This window comes from Ischnura elegans, chromosome 12 (assembly GCF_921293095.1).
Source record: "Ischnura elegans chromosome 12, ioIscEleg1.1, whole genome shotgun sequence".
Taxonomy (NCBI): domain Eukaryota; kingdom Metazoa; phylum Arthropoda; class Insecta; order Odonata; family Coenagrionidae; genus Ischnura; species Ischnura elegans.
The window spans coordinates 65269575-65290657 of NC_060257.1; the positions used below are offsets into that span (position 1 = coordinate 65269575).

General features: G+C 35.3%; 1 protein-coding gene across 1 annotated transcript in view; it reads left to right on the forward strand.

Moving 5' to 3' along the window:
* The window catches only part of LOC124168911 (lachesin-like), a 1190944-nt gene that overhangs the window by 1159672 nt on the left and 10189 nt on the right, over nt 1-21083 (forward strand). Inside the window, exon 15 of the mRNA XM_046547298.1 lies at nt 19397-19567. Within this exon, the coding sequence (XP_046403254.1) occupies nt 19397-19567 (171 nt within the window). The remainder of the gene's footprint in view (nt 1-19396; nt 19568-21083) is intronic.

Sequence of the window (21083 nt, forward strand, 5' to 3'; positions counted from 1 at the left end):
AAACAACTTTTTGTATATTACTCAGCTCTTATCTTTTCTCTGTCAATGAAACCACCTATATCAAAACTGCTACTATTAAAGTTTTTTGTGGCATAATTCCATTGTATTTTTTGCAGTTATTTTTATATCTTGGTGGGATAATTTCGAGATTATAATACCTTTTTAATTATATATTTATTATTTAGGTTGATTTTTATTATTTTATATATTTCATTAATCCCACAGTATTTATACGACATAAATGGCTAGTAGGTAGTTTTGGGTGCTTTACCCGTTCTACGTTAACCGTCATTAATCAAATGGTGCAGAGTATCATAATTATTGGAGGATGTTACTTGAAAACAGAACGCACACGCTAAATGAAATGATCTTCATGTATGCACAGAAATACGTAAAGGGTTTAGATTAGAAATATTTTTTTCATTTGTTTTGGGACACAATCGAGTCATATGGTCAAACAACATCCTGTCAAAGGTCATGAAATGTAACACATAATGCTTGATGAATTTAAAAAAAAGAAAAGATTTTTCTCGCAAAATTTCAATTCATCGAATAACTTGTAGCTTTAATTCAGGGATAAAATTTTACCAAAATCATCATGCCGTTGCTTCTTCATTGATTGATACATGGTCGGTTTCCTGTTGTAAATTTAAATTCTTTTATTAGCCAATTCATTCCCAGTCAGTTTCACTCATAGTCTGAAGGAAAAAAACGATATCAATAGTTTTTATTCAAGCGTTGTTAACTTAGCACATTCCATCCATTAGTAACGGTTACGGTTATCATCGCTAAGTAAGTGATATATTCTGTATCTGTGGTTGTATAATATCACAGATAAAATTGAAAAATAATTTTAAATGAGAAAAAAAATAAAATTGAAAAGAAATTTAATATGAGTATTTTTACGGTTCCGGCAAATATTGAAGAAAATTTATTTTCGTCAATTTAACCTATTTCCGCCCACCGTAGCCATATGGATACTTCAATTTTGAGCTTATGAGCATCATGAAGGAAAGCTGAACTCCTTGATTTTATTAGTTTATTTTTGAAGCCGGTTGAAATAAGCTCGCAGATGGAAAGAGACGGGTGCGAAACGGAAACTCAATGTTGACGCTAACTATCTGTGAATTAAATGCAAGTATAATAAAATTAAACATTAAATGGCTTTGGATATATTATCTGAACTTCCTTCCGTCAAAAAATATGCTTTCCCTGAAGATTCATCTTCTTTATCGAGGTCACCAATGGAAATTGACCAACATTTGATTCTGACCTCGTTACCACTCAGTGTAGCTGTATGGCTACGAGTCATTCTGAATAAATAAGATGATTTATCACCAAAACATTGCTGGACAGAAGCAACGTACCTAAATATTTTTCTAAATGCACCTAGAATTTTTACTGGGCAGATATGGGCCCACTTTCCTGAATCTTTGAATGTAGAACTTTGTGTTTTCAATTTCTTTGCATAGGAATACGTCTTAGTTCAGAGAAATCCATGCCTAACTATAGTTAATCCGTTTCTTTAAGTACATTCAAGCTTTAAACTATTCCAAACCTATTTTAATGGCTCTGCATATGATAAATGTACTTGTTTGAATTTTTTTCTCTTACGTTTCCGAAATTATAATTTCTTTGCCCAACGGACCGCGGGGTACAAAAAGAGTGGATATGTGAATATCATCACAGCGTTAGCGAATGAGAAAAGTCAGCTTTTTAATAAGTTTAATATTCCTTGACAACTATTATATTATCGTTGGCCTCTTAAATTAATAATTCTTATCGGAGAAGGTAAACTCCACTCAAATTGCTAGTGTTGCACTCGGAATTGCATCAGAAGGAAGGACGAATACTTGTTACAGCTCAGGAAAATAGTTTATCTCCTAATCAGTAACATAATTAGTTCCTTCATTGAGACACTCAAATTTGCTAGCGATATTACAAGTAAATTGTATCTGTCCGTAGTTAAACAGTATGTTATTCGCCTAAAGTGACGGTGATTTATACATTCATTAAAATAGAACCGAGTAGTCACGAAATGTGGTGCCTTTTTGGTGATTTTTAGGTCAAATTTTTGCCTAATTTTCTTTGCTGAGAATTAAATGAAGATAAAAATTAATTACATACTTTGCCGTTGATGAAATATTTTATATAAGAGAAATTAAAGAGAAGTTATCAAGTTAATATAAGATAAGTATTGCAATCAAGTTATTAAATTAGGTGCCAAAGTGATCTGGTTAAAATGTATCCTTGAAGTCATCAATTGTTAAAGGTTTATTAATTTTTTCAGCGCATCCATCAATTAAATTGGGTCAAAAAATCTCGTCATCGTTTGTTCTCTTATTTCAGGACATTAAATTATGGAATGAAACAATTTTAACGTTCTCTTCAGCCTCGATGCATAAACATATTAATTTCTTCCCAAAATTCCTTTTGAAGTCTTTAATTAGGAATTATTGACTTTTTATTAATAATGCCATGGTTTTAATCTTGAATCGTAATTACTGCAAAATTCATTGTTCTTTTCGATCATTTTTCCAGCAAAATTTTATTGTTGGATTCTTCGTAATCATTTTATTTCTTTTTATCTTATCTGGATTCTTATTAATTATAATTATTGCTCCCCCAAAAAGATTAGATTACAGCCTTGCAGATTATATAAATACCCAGTTCTTTTAATATTTGATGCTTTTCATTATCTACATCATTGAAAAGCTTTGTTATTTTAATAGAATAACTGGTAAAAACAAGTAAAAACCTCTTTCACCCAAAAAGTAACTATACAGATGTACTGAGCGATTAGTCCTATGATGTCCATTGTTAGTATTTTATTCATGAAGAAAATGTCAGCTATGTCATTATGCCATAGAATATTTATTGCCCCCTCACTGGAAGTTGTTTTATAAAACCTTATACATAATGAGACTTAACGATGGCACGCATGATGTTTTAAAGGCCTTAAGGTTTTCCAAATAAGAGAGGAAGACGGAAGTAAAATCCAATTTCCAAAGTTTTCAGCGAATCGAACAATGCTGTCATAAATAAAACATTTTAAAATTAATGGTAATAGAATATTGCTATTGATTCTCCAGCTCAAAGATAGAAACACAATCTCAGATAACTTATTTATGCCCGAAAACCGGTATTTTTTGGGATATTTATTTGAATTATTTCATATTTCCATTTCAATTGCATGGCAGTGATACAACAGATACAGAACTACGAAGGCATGCATCTTGTTCCTCAAAGGAATTTCACAGTCGAATATGAAGTATAGCTTTTCATCAGTTATTTAATGCTGGGATATATCAAGTGAACTGTGGTTATTATCCATTGATCAACTCCTCCCCATTATTTGTTTCCAAGTTTTGATGAATAAATACTATTTTATTCAGTGCATTCCTTACCTTTTGTCTACATTCTTCATTGAGCACTGTCTTTTTATGCCGAGAATTAATTACTCCGACTTACGTCACATTCGAGTGATTCCTTGAAGATATTCATTTATAGCCGTATTCTTCTCGGTCTCATTTTAGTCAGGTGGCAGTTTTACGAGCTTAAGCATACAAATACGAACCCCTAAATAAATTTTTCTTCCATCAAGGATAAATATTGTTCCATTGAGCAGTAAGACCATCCCTAATGTCAGGTGCGCCGTGTAATTTTCGCGAGATTCCCTCATTGTCCTCTGAAAGACGTTGTAGCATCGGAAACACATAATTCTTTCACCGACCGCCGTTATCGCTGCAGCATATTTAATTAAGTGCACCAGAATTGAAGAGAAAAAATTCCACTGGCTCTCCTACTTACCACCTGCAGTACCAAAGTGGTAACTCAATGGTCTGTGACTCTCAGCGAAGAAATGAATCGTAAACGGCACACAATAGTACCACTGGTGCGGCCAGAATTTTCATTCGCGCAAGAATTCTTTATTTCGTTTATTTATTTATCTTCTTGGAGTGGAGAGGAGGGGTGGAGAATTGTGAAGACCTTCATCGGGGGTGAAGGGGAACTGTTCTTCCCGCCTCCTTTTCTCGGAGGCAGCGAGAGAGCTGCAAGTGGTTTGCACGGCAGCATGAGATGGCGATTGTCCTGAAAGCGTAATATATTTCGCAGGAGGAAGAGACGCTGGCACAATAGGTCGGTAAAGTAGGAACTAAGAAAAAGGAATAGGATAGGAGAGGGAGAATAGCTGTTGTGGGATTGCATGGTTTCATATAAATAGCAATCAATTCGATTGGTCGGTCAATAGGAAAAATCTGATAGGATATTTATTGGTATATATGTGTATGCAATTTCAATATTTATATCTCTGAGTTACCATGTGCATTTTTTTGTTGATTTTTTTAATATCAGCTTCAGTTTTGTGAATCTTACAACAGAATATAAATGTTCTTTTCAGATTCAAGTTAACAATTAATTTCCATCTAGCTTGAAAACCAACCTGCTGGAGGAAAGAGATCGCTGCACAAGAAAGCGCTATTTTCGGATTTTTCATGCCCTGAGGAAGATGGCAGAGGCAGCCATCGAAACGTCGGCCTACAAGCAACTCACTCGTTGGAAAACCCGATATGATTTCTCCACGATCGGCGATACTTTCTCTCAAACGAATTAAACTTCTTGCTATGTTAACTCTCCACGGGCTGGCCAGTATGGTAATGGTTTATAAATTTATACTGCATCTAACGTTACAGAACTTACCCAAAGGATATTTAGTGGACTCAGATAAATATGCCAACCAGTGGCTCAAATAAGTATTGAATGAAGAATAATTGAGGAAATGAATTTCGTGTCGAACAATTTCGCTGCTTTGACTAAGAAATAGGTAAGGTATTTTCACTGTTGTGGGTTTTAACAGCTTCACATTAATAGCAACCAATTCGATAGGTCGATGAATGGGAAATCATCGACACAGTTCTCCCTCAAGCGAATAACACTTCGTGTTGTGTCAATTCTCGTCAGGCAAGGCCAATAATAATGACAATGGTTTATAAATCAATAATGCGACAAACTTTCCTAGACTTAATGCTGGGTTAACGACGAAGAGGAAGGAAGAGAATATGATTTTTAGATAGAATAACAGGGGATAGGCCTTATTGTGAATTAAAGAGAGAAGTCCATGAAGGGAAGAAAGACCTTCAGAATAATTATTTAATATTCGATGGAATCTATCTGACGGTAGAATACTTAAATAAAAACCCATAATATTTGTGGTGGACTCTGTAAAATATATGCCAACCCGCAGTTCAAGTGAGTGTTGACGAAAGCATAAAAGTTAGGATAAACTATCGTACTTGAAGTGCCTACCGTGGCTTCGAAAAAAGAATTTTGCCCTAAAATTCTCGGCTTGCGATGAAGGGGAGAGGATTAACAAAAAGTAAAGTAGCAGTTTAAATACCCCTTTTTTTAAATCCTATCTACGACCATTTCAGACTTCAAGTTAATGTTACTTATTTTTAATCTTAAATTATGTCTTGCCTATTGTACATTTCAGTAATTTTAGTACTTTTTATTGTTAATAACAAACACTCAATTGACTGTTTTATTTTTGTCCTACTCTTGGAGCAAAAATAAGATACACTCAAAAAAGATACATAGCCAATAAACTTGTTGCTATTATGTTTTGTAGCGATATTTACGCCACTGATTCAAGAGTTATACTCCTCAGCTTAGCCAGCAATATCTAATATGCTTGTTTGAAATTCATACTTTTATTCATCCTTTGGAAATTTTTAATTGAATTACAATGCACAAGAAGTGAAGTGAGAATATTGGCAGAGATAGTTATTTAATGTAGGTAAATGGGGAAAATAATTTCTCGTTAGACCATGATGGAGAATATTCCACAGGGTCTCGATTTCACTTCGTTTTTTTTTTTATTTTGGATCAGCTGTGGCGAGAACTAGTCCTTTTCCTCCTACCCAATTGCCAATATTTTAGTGTCTGCTCCCAAATCCGTCACCATTGGGCCAAAGAAATATAAAAATAAAATTAGAAGAACTATAAATTTGTAGGCTGTATCATCGTTATCATTAGTCAACAATCCTAAGATCGAAGTAAAATCTGATGCTTTCCCGGCGAATATATTCAAAAAAGGCTATTCGGGCTATTCATCATTCTTTTACCACCCGGCTGGAAGCCCTAGTAGCCTTTTTTGAATCCTAAGATTGGTTTAACGCAGCTTTCCATTCCTCTCTCCGATCCGGTAGTCTTTTCATTGCGACGAATTCGTTCTCTTTTACATCCTTTATAACATGTCCTATATCACTCAATCGTGGTCGTCCCTTGCTCCTCTTCCCTTCCACCTGTCCTTCTACGATTGTATTCATCAGACCATCGTGCCTCAAAATGTGGCCAACTAAGTTATCCCGTCTTCTGCTTAAGGTTTTTAGGAGGCTTCTATTTTCTCCCACTCTTCTTAGGACTTCCTCGTTATTTGCACGGTCAATCCATTTTAACTCCATTTAGCACCACATTTCGAATGCGAATTAATAAGTACTAGAAAGTTGTAGGCTCTATCATCGTTATCTTTAATCAGCAATCCTGGGATTGTTTTGACGCAGCTCTCCATTCCTCTCTCCTATCCGCTAGTCTTTTCCATACAACGCATTCCTTCTCTTAAAAATCCTTTATAATATGTCCTATGCAACTTATTCGGGGCCGTCCCTCGCTCTCCTTCCCTTCCACTTGTCCTTCTACGATCGTTTTCACCATGTCTCATAATGTGGCCAACTAAGTTATCCCGTCTTCTGCTTACGGTTTTTAGGAGGCTTCTCTTTTCTCCCACTCTTCTTGAGACTTCCTCGTTACTTAAACGGTCAATCCATTTTAACTCTGTCATTCTTCGGTAGCACCATTTCGAATGCGATTTAATAAGTACTAAAAAGTTGTAGGCTGTATCATCGTTATCATTAGTCAACATTCATGGGATTGGTTTGACGCAGTTCTCCATTTTTCTCTCCTATCCGCTAGTCTTTTCCATGCAACGCATTCCTTCTCTTTTACATCCTTTATAATATATCCGATGCAACTTATTCGGGGCCTTCCCTTGCTCTCCTTCCCTTCTACCTGTCCTTCTACGATCGTTTCCATCATGTCTTATAATGAGGCCAAGTTGTCCCGTCTTTTCTTGAAGGTTTTCTGAAGACTTCTCTATTCTCCCACTCTTCTTAGCATTTCCTCGTTACTCACTCGATCGATTTTATCTTCATCATTCTTTTATTCAATAATTAAAAGAAAATGAATGAGAGGAAACTCTTTTCCTAAATTTTATGTAGTGAGCAAGAACATTTAAGAACACAAGAAGCTCGCACGCAGGCAGTAGAATTTTTACTGTTTTAAAGTCTCCGAATTATTAATATAAGATTAAAAAAATTGATTAGCTGGACGTTGTTGGGACCTTGGGAGGTAATGGGAGGAGATGTGGGTAGAGGATAAGGCTGGTCGGAGCATTTAGAGAGAGAAGCGCGTGGGTGGCCCGTCGCGAAGAGAAAGGTTTTGCCGGGAAATGGAAATGAAGTCGCGGGGTGTGAGATAAGGGGGAGGCCCGCACGGCGTATGGCAGGGTAAGTGTTGTATGTGAGTGTATCTTTTGAGTGAGGAGAACGAGGGAAATGGACGCGTTCAATTCAACGCATTTATATCGCACGCACACACACCAAAGCGTACACTCTTTTTCTCTCTCGTATACGAGGCTGCGTGGGAGTCGAGTGAGAGGGGGCCTTCGTGTGGACTGCATTTTTCGCGACAGTGAAGGATTCGAGTCGTACGGAATTCTCTCCGCGTCCGGGATCGGGAATGTACCTTCAATCTGCACCCCTCCATCATTCCCCCCCCCCCCCCCCCCCCCGCATCGTACACGTTACATTTCTCTTCCGTTACTATCGCTAGCACCATCACCCTACGAGCACATATAGCTCTCGCAAAAGGTCGTGTCGCTGCTCAGTGGGACAATCCTTAGTCATGGAAATCTAAATAATAGAAATTGCATATATACTTAACCAATAGCCATAGAAAATTATTTATACGCGGGTAGTTCATTAAGCATTGAGGAAAAAGGCGGACAAACAATGTATTTTGGAATATATTTTTATAATTTCCAACTTTGACTCCTTTCAGCTTTATATATTTTTATTGGCATTTTTCCAAGCATTATAAGCAGTCCTAAAAGAAGAATTTCAACAGAAAAACAGGAGTGCTGCTTTCTGGAAAATTTAATTTTTGATATTACGAATGCAATCTCTCAGAAATTCTAAGGACATACCGAACGTACCTCGTACCTCAAGCAATAAATGACTTTTATTAATGCTTTTCCGAACTTCAGCAACCACATCTCTCACAACGTGCACCGTAGATTTTATTTTCTCTTGCAGGTTTACCGATGCCTTAACACGACCCGCCTATTATGGCTGCTTTCGGCTATATTTGTAAATAAGGTGTAAAAATCTGAAATATTTAAGGGTTAAGGGAGCCCGAAAAAGAGTGACGCGTAGGCTTCACACCGTACACCACACCGTAGGTACATACATAGGTAGGAAGAAATTTGAGGTTCCTCAAAGATTCAAATCCAAATAAGGAGACAAGAACATTTTCATCTCAGTCAGCGAAATTTTTCTCATTCCCTAATGCCAAACTAATTATTCATCCAAATAATTACAGGCTTTTGATTTACCCAATTTTAGCCTGATAAGACATTATAAATTCTGAATAATTGACCAGTATTGTAGGTTTCGGCGGGGATAAGCACCCGCCGACTATACCTTAAGCGACGGGTTCGAGCTCCGCATGGGTAAATTACACATCCAGGTTATGGATGAGTAATATTGCCTGTTGTAATCCATAATTGTTGTTAGAACCCTCGATGTAATGACCCCAATACCGTCCAAAATGTTATTTTATTTTTAAGGAGGAATTGAGATTAAAATAAGAACATAAACCATTGTAAATTTTCATAGATTTTTTTATTTGGCAAACGCGTTACTCGGAGTACTCGAAAATGACGCCTTAGCGTCAATACTCACATTTAAAAAGGTTGTACATCTTCATTCACCAAGTAAAGGTCGAATCGATCGATTTCAGCAGTGATGATGATCATTATATATTTCCTCAATGCATCACATAATATAACGCATTCTTCGTTCCATGAATCCTCAACACCCCAGACACTTTTTAACCACGAATTCCCGTGCCTAATGTAGACTTTTTGTCTTACGCACGTCCCAAGAAGACTTTCCATTTTTATTCCCACTCACTGATTCATGATTCTCCATTTTCCCTCCCTCTCTCTCCGTCATCGCTAAGAGTGAAGCATCTCCTCCGTCTGCTCTTTGTCTCCCCTTCCTTAATCCGTTCGCATTCACCACCATTCTCGTCCCTGCCTCGCGAATGGTTTTTCTCCCCAGATGCCATATTTAGATCGTCCATTCTTTCCCCACCTTTTGAGTGTTAATTTTCCAGTCTCTTAGCTTCTCTGCCTGAATAAATTTCGTAAATGCCTCGAAGGTATTTTCCTTATGCACTGATACAAAAATAAATATTCTTCCAAGTAATTATTGGCTTTTAATTTTGCCAATTTAAGCCAGATGCCATGTACTCGGGATTGTTGAACAGTAGTAATGAACTTTTATTTTTGGAATCGTGTTTTTTTTGTTATCGATAATATAAAATTTTCAGTGACTTTTTCAATATCAATTTTCAGCATAGCGTAACGATGAAATTAAAGTTTTTTCATTTTGCCGGCCTCGGTGGCGGCGGGGTAAAGTCCTAGCCTGCCAAACCAAAGGTCGCGGGTTCGAGTCCCGCCTGGGTAAGTTACCCTTTCCCAGGGCATGGATGTGTGTGATTATTAAATGTTATCAACCCCGATGTAAAGGCCGAATAGTGCTGTTTTCGGTGGTGTGTGCAATAAATAAAATAAATAAAAAAATAATTTTTCACTAAGAATAGGGATTCCAAGCAAGTATTATGTTCCAACTAGTCCAAACACTTCGTTTTCAAATCTCACCCTTTATCCAGCTCCGCTGCATCCAAATCCCAAACCCCAATTTTCCACTCGTTCGCTTATTTTTTTATCTTTGAGAAACCGCATCACAAACATGAGAGGGCATTTTTATATTCCTTTTTATATACAATGTTGAATGTAACCGATAGTACATTAGTATAAATGTTTAATAAAATTAAAAAATGAACCCTTAATCGCTTCTGTTACCAATTCTTTCATTTATGGTGGATACTTCTTTCATTACTTTATATATATAAATTGAGTTTTAACTATAGGCTATTTAAATTATTAAATTCTCTTTCCTTGTACTATCTTGACTTGTACTTATTGTTCCCGATAAATTTTCTTGAGTTTTTTTTTTAGTCCACTACTTGGGCATCGCAGTAGAGGAAAAAGAGTAAAGCAGTAAAGACATCAGAAAGATAATTGAGTTAGCAAAGGAAGCGTTCATGAGGAGCTTATAAGGGAATCGCTTTGTAAGAGTTTAACGAAAAGGAAGATCTGGTGTGTTGCGTTTTATGGTGCGGAAACATGGACGATTAGGAAGGAGGACGATAGAAGGCTGGAGGTGTTCGAGATTTGATGTGAGGAAAAATAAGGCGGGTGAAGTGGATGGCGAAGAAGAGGAAAGACGAAGTGCAGGAAATGGTGGTTGAGAGGAGACTGCTTTTAGATGAGATACGAAGGAGACAGGAGGTATGGATGGAGCAAGTACTTAGCGGAATGAAAATGCTGAAAACAGTGTTAGAGGGTAGAATGTAGATAAACGAGGGAGAGGAAGGAAGAAAATAGGATTTTTTGATACAATTTAAGGAGGCCAAATTATCAATTGAAGACGGAAGTCCATTAAGGTAGGAACTGCCGTAATGCTCCGTTGACGATCCATGCAAACCTACCTTAGTCTCTTGTGTTTCTGGTGCTCAACTAACGCCGATTGTAAATATTATGCAGTAATTCTGTACCACTCTGCTAATAATACAGCTACACCATTCCTTTGCGACTCACAAGTAGTACAATAAATTTTATCCATTTTAGCATGAAATAAGTGCTCTCTCCTAGCAACATGCAGGACAGTAAAGATACGCCTTGCTAAATCTAAGATTTTCTTAGATTTTCATCGTGAAAACACATTTCCTTGTACCACGTATTGAGAAAGGCCTTTGTTGTGTTCGATAAAGCATTAAATGGCTAATTTAATTAGGAAAGATATATGTACATTAAAGCAAGAAAAACTGAAGAAATCGGACGAAAGAAATCTTGAAAAATAAATATTCTCGTTTTTCGAAATGATTCTCTCTTTTACTGCTGCTCATATCCCGCAATTTCTTACGCTAGCTATGATATTAAGGTGTCCTTATTAATATCAAAATTATGTCTGATATTTTATCCCTTCACCAACATTATTTTAAGCCTAATTAATTAGTTGCTTTTCAGGGAGCCATGTTTCATAGGTCTTTTATTTTATTTATCTTTTTCTCGTCTAACAAATTTGTTACAATGCTAAAGTGTTATTGCACTAATTTCTTGCATACTAAGTTACTGACACTTTTATTGTATTTAATAATGCAAAACTCATTCCAACTATTATATTTATTTATAAAACTGACATTTCGTGCCATTTATTATTATGTGATAATATTAATGCGTAAATTGCCCTAAATAGAAAGTTTTCCGATAAAGGGTAAAGTTCAGTCTGATGGAAGCTAAAGATTTGTGAACTTCCTGTATTCAGGGTCTGAGATCTGATTTTTCGCTGATTTCTTTCTTTTTATTTAGTTTAGTAATTATATATAAACTTTATAATTACTGATGCTAAATGGAAAGAGTGTCTGTAAAAATCACATATATATCTTACCCTGCCGAAATAGCTATTTTAGTATAAAGGGGTAACAGCTTAATAGTTTTCTATGGACAAATTGCTATTTTTTTCTCTCGTGTAGTTCATGATTTACTCCTTCCGACAATTAAATATCCAGTTTTTGAGGGATTGACCGGTAATTTCAATTGCCTTGCTACTTCTTCTAATAAATTCACTACCCTCTTTATTATCCCTTCGATTCGCCCAGGTAAACACAGTCATTTGAATATCGATGGCTAAGTTCTAACACACGTATCTCAAAAATAGCAACTTTTCAGGAGAGCAAAAGAAACGGTTTATATTTTTCATTTTACAGTGAAATTAAAAACCAAAAACTCATATAACGTAAAAAGAAGCATAAATTTGCATAAAGGGGGTGGTTTTTTGCTTGAAATTTATTTTTTAAATATCATTACTTTTTCTTTAAGATAACAGTCTCAAACCGGCAAAATTTTGAGATACATCTTGTTAGAAATTAGCCATCGCTATGCTAAAAAATGAAGTCTTTCTCCCATTCATCATTATACCTCCCAAACCATATTTTTCAATAACCCTTTTAATTTTCTTTATAACAAAATTAAACAATAATGGGTATAGACCGTCTTCGAGCCCCAAATATATTGTAATCATAAAATTTTAAGTTTAATAAATGCTATAATATATTTTTTTTAAGAGTTTTATTCGAACCAATGTTTACTTTGGTGAATTCGTTAATTAAATCGGTAAAATATTTTCAATCGCACCACTTTCGAATTTGTGGAAAGGTTACACAGGCCAACTATGAAAAAACTTTTTTACTGAAAATACCTAAATCTTATGTTTTTAAAGTTGCTGAATCCAAATATGATGGTTTTAAAGTTGTATTACCCACCACTTATTCGCATTTTACAGTTAAATTTATGAAATCAAGCAATATTTTTAGAATTTAACAGCTTTTTTATAGTTATAATAAAATTGAAAAAGTAGGTCTAACGAACGAATATAATGGGGGATTACAGTTGGTACTTCACCGAGAAGTTCAGCAAGCGATTCATCGCAGAAAAAGCTACACAAGAAGCTTCAAGGAAAAAAGGGATAGAATATGTAGACCAATTCCAGTTGACAAGTGACCCCTCACGCTGTAGTAAATACAAAAAAAATCACAATGCGGTGAACAGTAAATAAGAACAATTTTATGATGATTTTATGAAACAAAGTGTTTCATTGATTTCCCTGTATACCGTATAGGGGTATTAGACTAAATATTAAAATACATATTGCTTGGAAACTATGGGTGATACAAATTAACTAAGGCCAGGTTTGGATTTGGCACATAAAAATCTATAAAGATCAGCCATTAAAATAAAAAAAAATTTCAAACTAAATTTTTGTTTGCCTGTGTTATCTATTGAAAAATGCAGTCTATTTCTAGAAGGCGAAAGAAAATTTTGGCTCGCTATCAACGGGTGCATTAAAGCTTCACGTGACGTGCTAATGAGAAAGCCTTAGCCGTTCTTAATTCAAGTGAAATCATTGCTCTTTCGTTCTCCTCCGACAATCTTATTTTTATTTCCACTCGAATCCGAAGCGATCCGTTTGCTTTTCTCCGAAACGTCTGGCTGCACTTCCCCCCATCCCCAGAACACCTGTCTAAACTCTCTTTCCTTTTCCCTCCAGACACTAGATGACTCTGAATTCGCCCTTTAGAAAACCCCCGGCGTCTTCAATGTTAAACCGAATCTCGTAAAGCTTGTTTTTTTTCCTTCGTCATCCCCCACTCCTCAATTTACGCTTGGCAGGTAACAAGTGGATATCAACCTGTGAGCTCGATAATGGAAATTTTCTCACAAGCTGAGCTCGTTGAGACTACCACCAATCTACCGATCTTGAAGTCTTTCGGCATTTTTTTTCTCTTTTTTTCCTTTTTTTATAGAGCTCAAGGGTTTTCCCTTCTCGCACTCTTGAAGTTTCCTTCCAGATTATCGCTTTTCGAAATATTGAGGGTCGGGGAATCCATCGTTTCGTTTACTTTGCCACACCTTTCTCACCCCGACTGCTTGCTTCCGTTTTTCTGCCCCACTATCGCTCTCCTCACAGCCGCTATCCCCTTCTTCCCCTTTTCAGAGCAGTTGAAAAGTCGATCGCTTGTCTCTCTTTCTTGTGGAAATGTTTGCTCCTTTATTATTTGCCAATTTGGAACTCGATGAAACGGGCGTAAAACGTTTAACTAACACCTGTATACCTTCGTCAACTTAATTTCTGATTTCGATCGCTCGTAAATGTTTTTGTTTTTATAAAGGAGAGATATCAATAGTTTTTTAAAGTCTAGTAAGAATATAATTCGTCCACTTAATATAATGAAATGCAATAGACTTTCTAATTCCAGATAAAGTCAACACTTTACGACCTAGTTTTCGATGTGGGATGTCATCACCTTGTATCTGTTCGAACAGTATTAAATTCATGTGGAATTATTGTGTTTATGCATTTCATTATCCAAATAGCGAGTCACAATAAGTGCTAAATAGACCTTGCTGTTAGTTATATCATGTCATTATCCCTTCCATATCATGAGAAATTAAATAAAGTTTGTACTTATTCCATTAGACACGGTTTAGTTATTTTATAGATACATACTAAAATACGCATCGTGCGAAGTGCAAATTCTAAATTATCCCATTGAATAAGTTGATGAATGAGTAAATATAGTTTCCAGGTTGTAATATTGTATTTTTTTAAACCGTCTCCAATCTTTTAATGAGTGCACTTTATTAATTACCTAAGGCAATTTCTTCAGATCAAGGTCAATCTATTGTTTGCTATTTTTTGTGTATGAATAATTTACGTCAAGTATTTTAAATACTTGACGTAATAAAAATAAATAATAATAAACGTAATAAAAACAAATAATTTAAGTCAAAAAAATACTCAAATTACGTCAGAAATCATTTTTTCGATCGCGTCACAATGTATCATACTTTTAACCCATAAAAGCTGATACTTTTTCCATTATTAATTTGCCTGTGGAAGGTATCTGTACTTTTCTTTCTCGAGAGATAGAACTTTCATTATAGCATCATACAACGAGCCAAAAGTTACAAGCGGAAATCATTACAATTTTCCTAATTATCACAAATGTAAAACTCGGACATTGGCATACTAAGTTCCGATTAATGAAAGGAAATAACTGAGAAAGATGTAGCGCGCGAGGTAGTTGTTTTGATTATTTTTATTTAAATTAATATTACTTGGTTTTAAATAAATAGGGTCAGATAAAATTTCCGATGATTTTACCCGGAGTTTTTAACAACCAAAATGTATAGTCCTATAAAGTAAATATGTATGGGACTGGAAATTTTTCCACTATATTTTGATGGTCATAATTGTATGTATGTTGTCTTTTAACTCATACGCTTTTAACATATAAAGTCACTTATAAAATCATCATGAAATAGTTTTTTGTATCTTACTAGTCGTAAAATAAGAATAATGAATCGATTCCTCTACATTTACAGCTCTTCACTAAATGTTTTTTATACATATTTAAAGCGTGACGATGTAAATAGGAAATATCACCAATTAGTTGACTAACCTATTATTATTATCTACCAATTATTTTTATATCTTCTATTTTGATAAGTTCTTCGTAAGCAATAGATCTCAAGTAAGAAAGCCTATTTTTGGAGGAATAGAAATTTGCCGGGATAGAATTTAGTCAAAGTGTGTCCATTATTGGAGGTTATAATCGAATATTTGTGCATTTGATTGCTTTACGCGTCCATTATTATACCTGTCCACTATCTGAGGCATTTTATCCATGAGGCTCAATTTTCTGTTGCCGGTACCTAAAAAAACTGTCCGCCAATCGGCAGAAGTCTACCTTTTGGATGTTTCACTGTATTTTAATTGCATAAATAAAATCAGCATAGATTTAAATGTATTCAATTCAAAAGTACGCCAAGCATATTTAAATATTTGCGAGAATATAATTCACATTGTACTAAAATTAAGCGTGGATATCACATTGCGAATGATTAAAACTCTGTCATCTTGCTTCATTTTCATGTAGCTACGAAACATTTATTGAATACTTCTTCTCCTAGTTGTGGCCAGAGGGCAATTTTTTACTCATATTGCAATTGTTTTACTCATGACTTTACAAGGGCATTAGATAAAAAGATATTACATGAAAAGCATTTTGGAAAAGGTGTTAATATTCGATGTTTTTCGGTTATATGTGGAATACTATGGCCTATATAGGACTAAATGAAACCATATATCACGGTCTTTAGTTGATGACGCGTTGCATTACGTTGCATCTTGCGCCATGCGACCCAAAAATTTAAATCTCCGTGCGCTATCGAAGCGTGAAAATCGAACTGGGTCACATCCTCGAAGACTAACGCTCCTCTTTTCCAAGCACCCCATAACTTGTATGCATATATATCTTTCCCCCGCCCCGGAGTGAAAAATGACCTCCCGCCAAAGATTCCATTATGCGAAGACGGGAAGACAGAAAGGGGTTGACTCCCATAAGACGCGCTTCATGTATATACTATGTATGTATATGTACGAGGCCATCTTTTTTCCCTCTCATCCTCTTATTCAACTCATCTGCCATCTTTCTTCCCTCCTCATCCTTCCCCGCACCGATTTCCGGCACTAAAAACAGGGCTGCCATACCTCCTGAGCACAACCACATGCTATCCATACATATCAGAGGAACCCTTCTACACTCTAAGGAACACCATAACGTCCTTTCGTGTAGTACTCGGAATAGTTTTACTAATGTTGTTAGAGGCTTCCACGGAGTGTTTCTGTAGGCGCTACTAGGCTTCCGGGTTGTCCGCCGCGTCGATTCGTGTTCGTGACGAAACTTTCGCCGGCGATGCAGCAGGCATCTTCAGGTTTGAAGTGTCGGATGCAAGGTTTTGCCTGTCCTATATTTGATAACACCAAAGGGTGTGACAAAGGTACGACACACGTAATGTGATGTCGTAATCATAAATTATCTTCAACCATATCACAATATTTTCTCATGCCCTTTTACGCATGAAAAATTCTGTCAGGTAATGCTTTATTTTTTTACTTTTATGCAGCATACCACTTTTTTGAAGAGAGTGAAAAATCATCGTGCCTTAATGCGGCCATTAAATTATTTTATTCAATGTTTAAAAAGAAAATGTTGGAATTTTGTGAAAATATATATAAACTCATAGAAAGAATTTAACTTTCAATAATTTTAGTGAAAACAGCAACTATCATTGAGTTTGAATATCCATTTACACGTTCTGGGCGAATTTTGGGCCTTTTTAAGCAAACAAATTGATTTCCTCTCTGCCTCAATAATGATACCGTAGATTTGCAATTTGGTTTTTGAAATAGTAATTTGAGTTTTTTGTCCTATTATGTAAAATTTGTTATTTTACGTATATAATAATGTTTGTGTATTCCACACTTAAATACAATTTTCAATAGCACACATATAATTTGGAAAATACCTCATTGGAATTAAGATTGCGTTTAGGAGTTACCGACTCGTTTCACATTTGGATGTTGGGTGTGTTGCTACATATTTGAACAAAATTTTCTCAATGCTGGCAGTTACAAGAGAACTTCACGAGTTCATTAAAAAATTTGAATTTTCGTATTATTTTATTACATGAAAGCACTTAACTAGGACAATGACTTTGCACTGTTTTATTTCATTCCATATTTTATCTAATGAAATTCGATACATCATTAAAATAAAATAACCAATGTCTTACATTTTTACGATACCAATATTCATTCTTTGGGTTAATTATAAATTTAGGTGACGCACGATATATTTTGGGTCCCGGGAATTGTAAAATTTATTTGAAGATTTCTGTTCTGGATCTTGGTACATGTACATCGTTTGTAATTAGGTACTGTGGATGGTAGAAGTGAAATATATCTCCCTTGCCTTTTTCCAGCGGAGTGAAATGCAAGTTCATTTACAGCAGAAGTGCATGGCTTGCACCAATTTGCGTCAAGGAAAAGGCTATAATCGTATCTCTTGCATGCCGATCGCTTAATATTTCACGTCCGCGGAAAGCTTCTCTACCAAGTAATGGAAACGGTGTAAAGAGCCCATATGCTCATTGAGAATACCTATACGCATGACTTGGCATTGAAGATACAGCTCTTAGATAAGTCTATTCCTACCAAAAAATTCTGTGCCGTGAGAGAAAAAAGATCACGAATTGTGCTATATCCAATTTAGTGTGTCTCAGTACAGATTATGGTGCCTTTTTCACCCAAAACATTTTTCCTGCCTTAGCTCAAGATCATATCGATGTAACATTGACTATAATTGCCTTACATAGTATATTTATATTAAAATTTCTCGTTTTTGCATATTTTTATATGCTCCGATGGTAAATGGACTACATAAGTCGTTTCGTGATCAACGGACCTCATTAAGTTCCTGTGACAACAGATACGCTCTTTTGAGTATCTGGAACAGCTGAATTCATAACTTCGCATCGAATATTATGCTCTTGGTTAAATATATTCAAACTGAAGTGGCTGAGTGTGGAGAAAAAGAAGCACATGACTTGTGTAGTGCATCCAGTAAAGTTTTTCGCTATCCATACCTTGTTCCATTAAACATCAGATTATGATATTTTCATGATGTTTCCTTATTAGTTTTATTTGTTGCGATAGCATTCCAACTATGTTTACAAGGTTTCATATTTTTATTTCACAGCCCAGAGTAATGTAAATAAAAACTTCACCACAACTGTCTACGATTACTAAACTAAGAATGAGGTCAATTAAAGTCAGTCCGAATTGGATATTTTTCTCGGCCCTTTCCACAAACGGCGTATGCATCATGAAATTGATGAGATGAAATAGAAATTCCACGATGAAATTAAATCTAATTTTTTTGAATGGTACAAATTACATATTTATGAGATAACAGTGTACACACCGCATTTAGAAAAGGGGCTCATTATGTGATGTTCTTGATATCATCTGATATTGGAATTGCATCTCTCAATTCCTACCCTGAATCTAAAACAAAACACTGCAAATGAGTAGGAATATCCATAAACCATTGAATGAAGAAGATCTTAATTAAATGATTCCAAAATTTCGTGTGGTAAGCCATTTTGGTAATTTTTTAGAGTACAAAGCAAGCCTTAAATAATGAGACTGTTGTAGATATCTTATATCTGCCACGTGTAACGAAATTATTGGCATTGATCAATTTTGTACCCTCATTAAAATGTCACTGAATACCCTCAGTGTTGCGGATTATCACGATATCCACTATATTTCAAGACAAGTGATAAAATTGATATGAAAATACAAATAGTTACTATACATTTTTAGTGAACGCCTAACCAAACAAAAGTGATGATGATATTACCATCGCAGGCCATTTTACCAACAATTTTGTTTTTCTATCTGCTTTTAATCGTTTCTTAATCACCATGTTACAGAATTTGGTGGTTTATTCAACAATAATGTCACTTGCAATTTCATGCTAAAATTAAATAACTAAATATTAAACTTTTTTTCACTTTCAGGTGAGATGATAATTTCAAACGACAAATATCAAATGACTGAAATAAATAGCTCCTACTACAGTGTCCAAATGAGGCTGACCATAAGGAAATTCGACAAGTCTGACTTCGGGGGCTACAAGTGCATTTCAAAGAATTCTATTGGTGACGCAGAGGGAAACATCAGATTATACGGTGAGTCGGAATTATAAATGGTTGCAATTAGTGTTTCATCCATGATAACAACTGAAATATGCATGGCGTAATCTTTATCGTATATTATAAGGATATCTTGTGAGGAAAAGTCCAGCCTAAAAACATTTTTTACCATTTGATTTCTTCTATCATTTCTGTTGCGTACTAGTTCATTTTCATCGAAAACATTGGCTGTAAATATGCTTTGAATAATGCACTTCTATTAGTATTACAACACACTAGTTTTGAAAAAATATCTTACCCTTATTGTATGCATATAAATCTATCATAACACGATAAATTTAAACCAATATTTTCATAGCAATCACAAAATTCAAACGATTTTATGTGCATGTGCACGATTTTATGTGCATGGCATCGTATGAGTACAATTGAATTTGTAGCGACTCGATGTTATGTCTTTGTGTTTCCCTGTTCTGCACGATGTGCTGATTTCAAACCCTATCCTTTTTACCGAACGGCATTCATAAGAAAATATAATACCATCAATTTGTCGGACAGATGAACGAAACCAAATTTATAGACGCATAATCCGATATTCTTCACGATAAATCGCATTATTTGTAATTCGTACCGTATTATTGTCGTTTTTCTGTGATTTTGAATCGCTAAATTCATCGGTAATCATGTTTTTGTTTTTGGATGTTAGCGGAATGCAGTTGTAGAAATATGTATTAGCTACGGAAGAATTCTTTAATACCCCTTCTTGAGATACAGCAAAAACTACATTACGGTTAGATATTCCAACGGGCGGTATTGGCATAAATCACCCTGATAAGTGATTTCGAAAATATTTTCACTTTGCTTTGAGTAGGAAGTCTTCACTCTTTTAGTTCTGTTGAGGTAAGACGTGAATTTGCACCCTTTTGACATTATTGCGTGTAAAATATACATTACCATGATCATTGAATTTAAATTATTTTGTTCTCAGCTGATAAAAAAGAACGGTATTTCCTCATTTTTTTAATCATGATAATAGTTAAATTTTGGGAATTTGAAATCGGTTGAAATAGATACGTAGTAGGAATTGGTGTAGTTGATGGTTTCTGAATATATTTACTGTTGATATCTAATATTTCACTACGAATTATCTCATATAATGAAAAACCAATACGTTCAGAAAAGTTGATGAAAGCAAGTTGAAATATATCGATAATTATTCTCAGAGTACTTACGGCTTTCTTCTGTAGCCTTAAATCTGCTGATCCTCCCCAGCTACCTCGTAGAAAGACTGGAAAAGAGCCAGGGTTTGTAGACACGCAGTTGGTGATGTTCACTGGAATTAGATCCAAAGAGAGAATTGGGATGCGTCACATGTAAATGTACGGAGGCCTCAGACGGAAGCTTTTAGACGAGCAAAGAAAGAATTGAGTTTTTCGTGCAAGATTATGGCAAGGTGTGTAGCAGAAATAAGTAGTTGATGACTTTTTCCCAATCGCGTAAAATAAGACGGCCATGTTGCCCATCTATTTTGATCCACTATTTTCTTTAACCT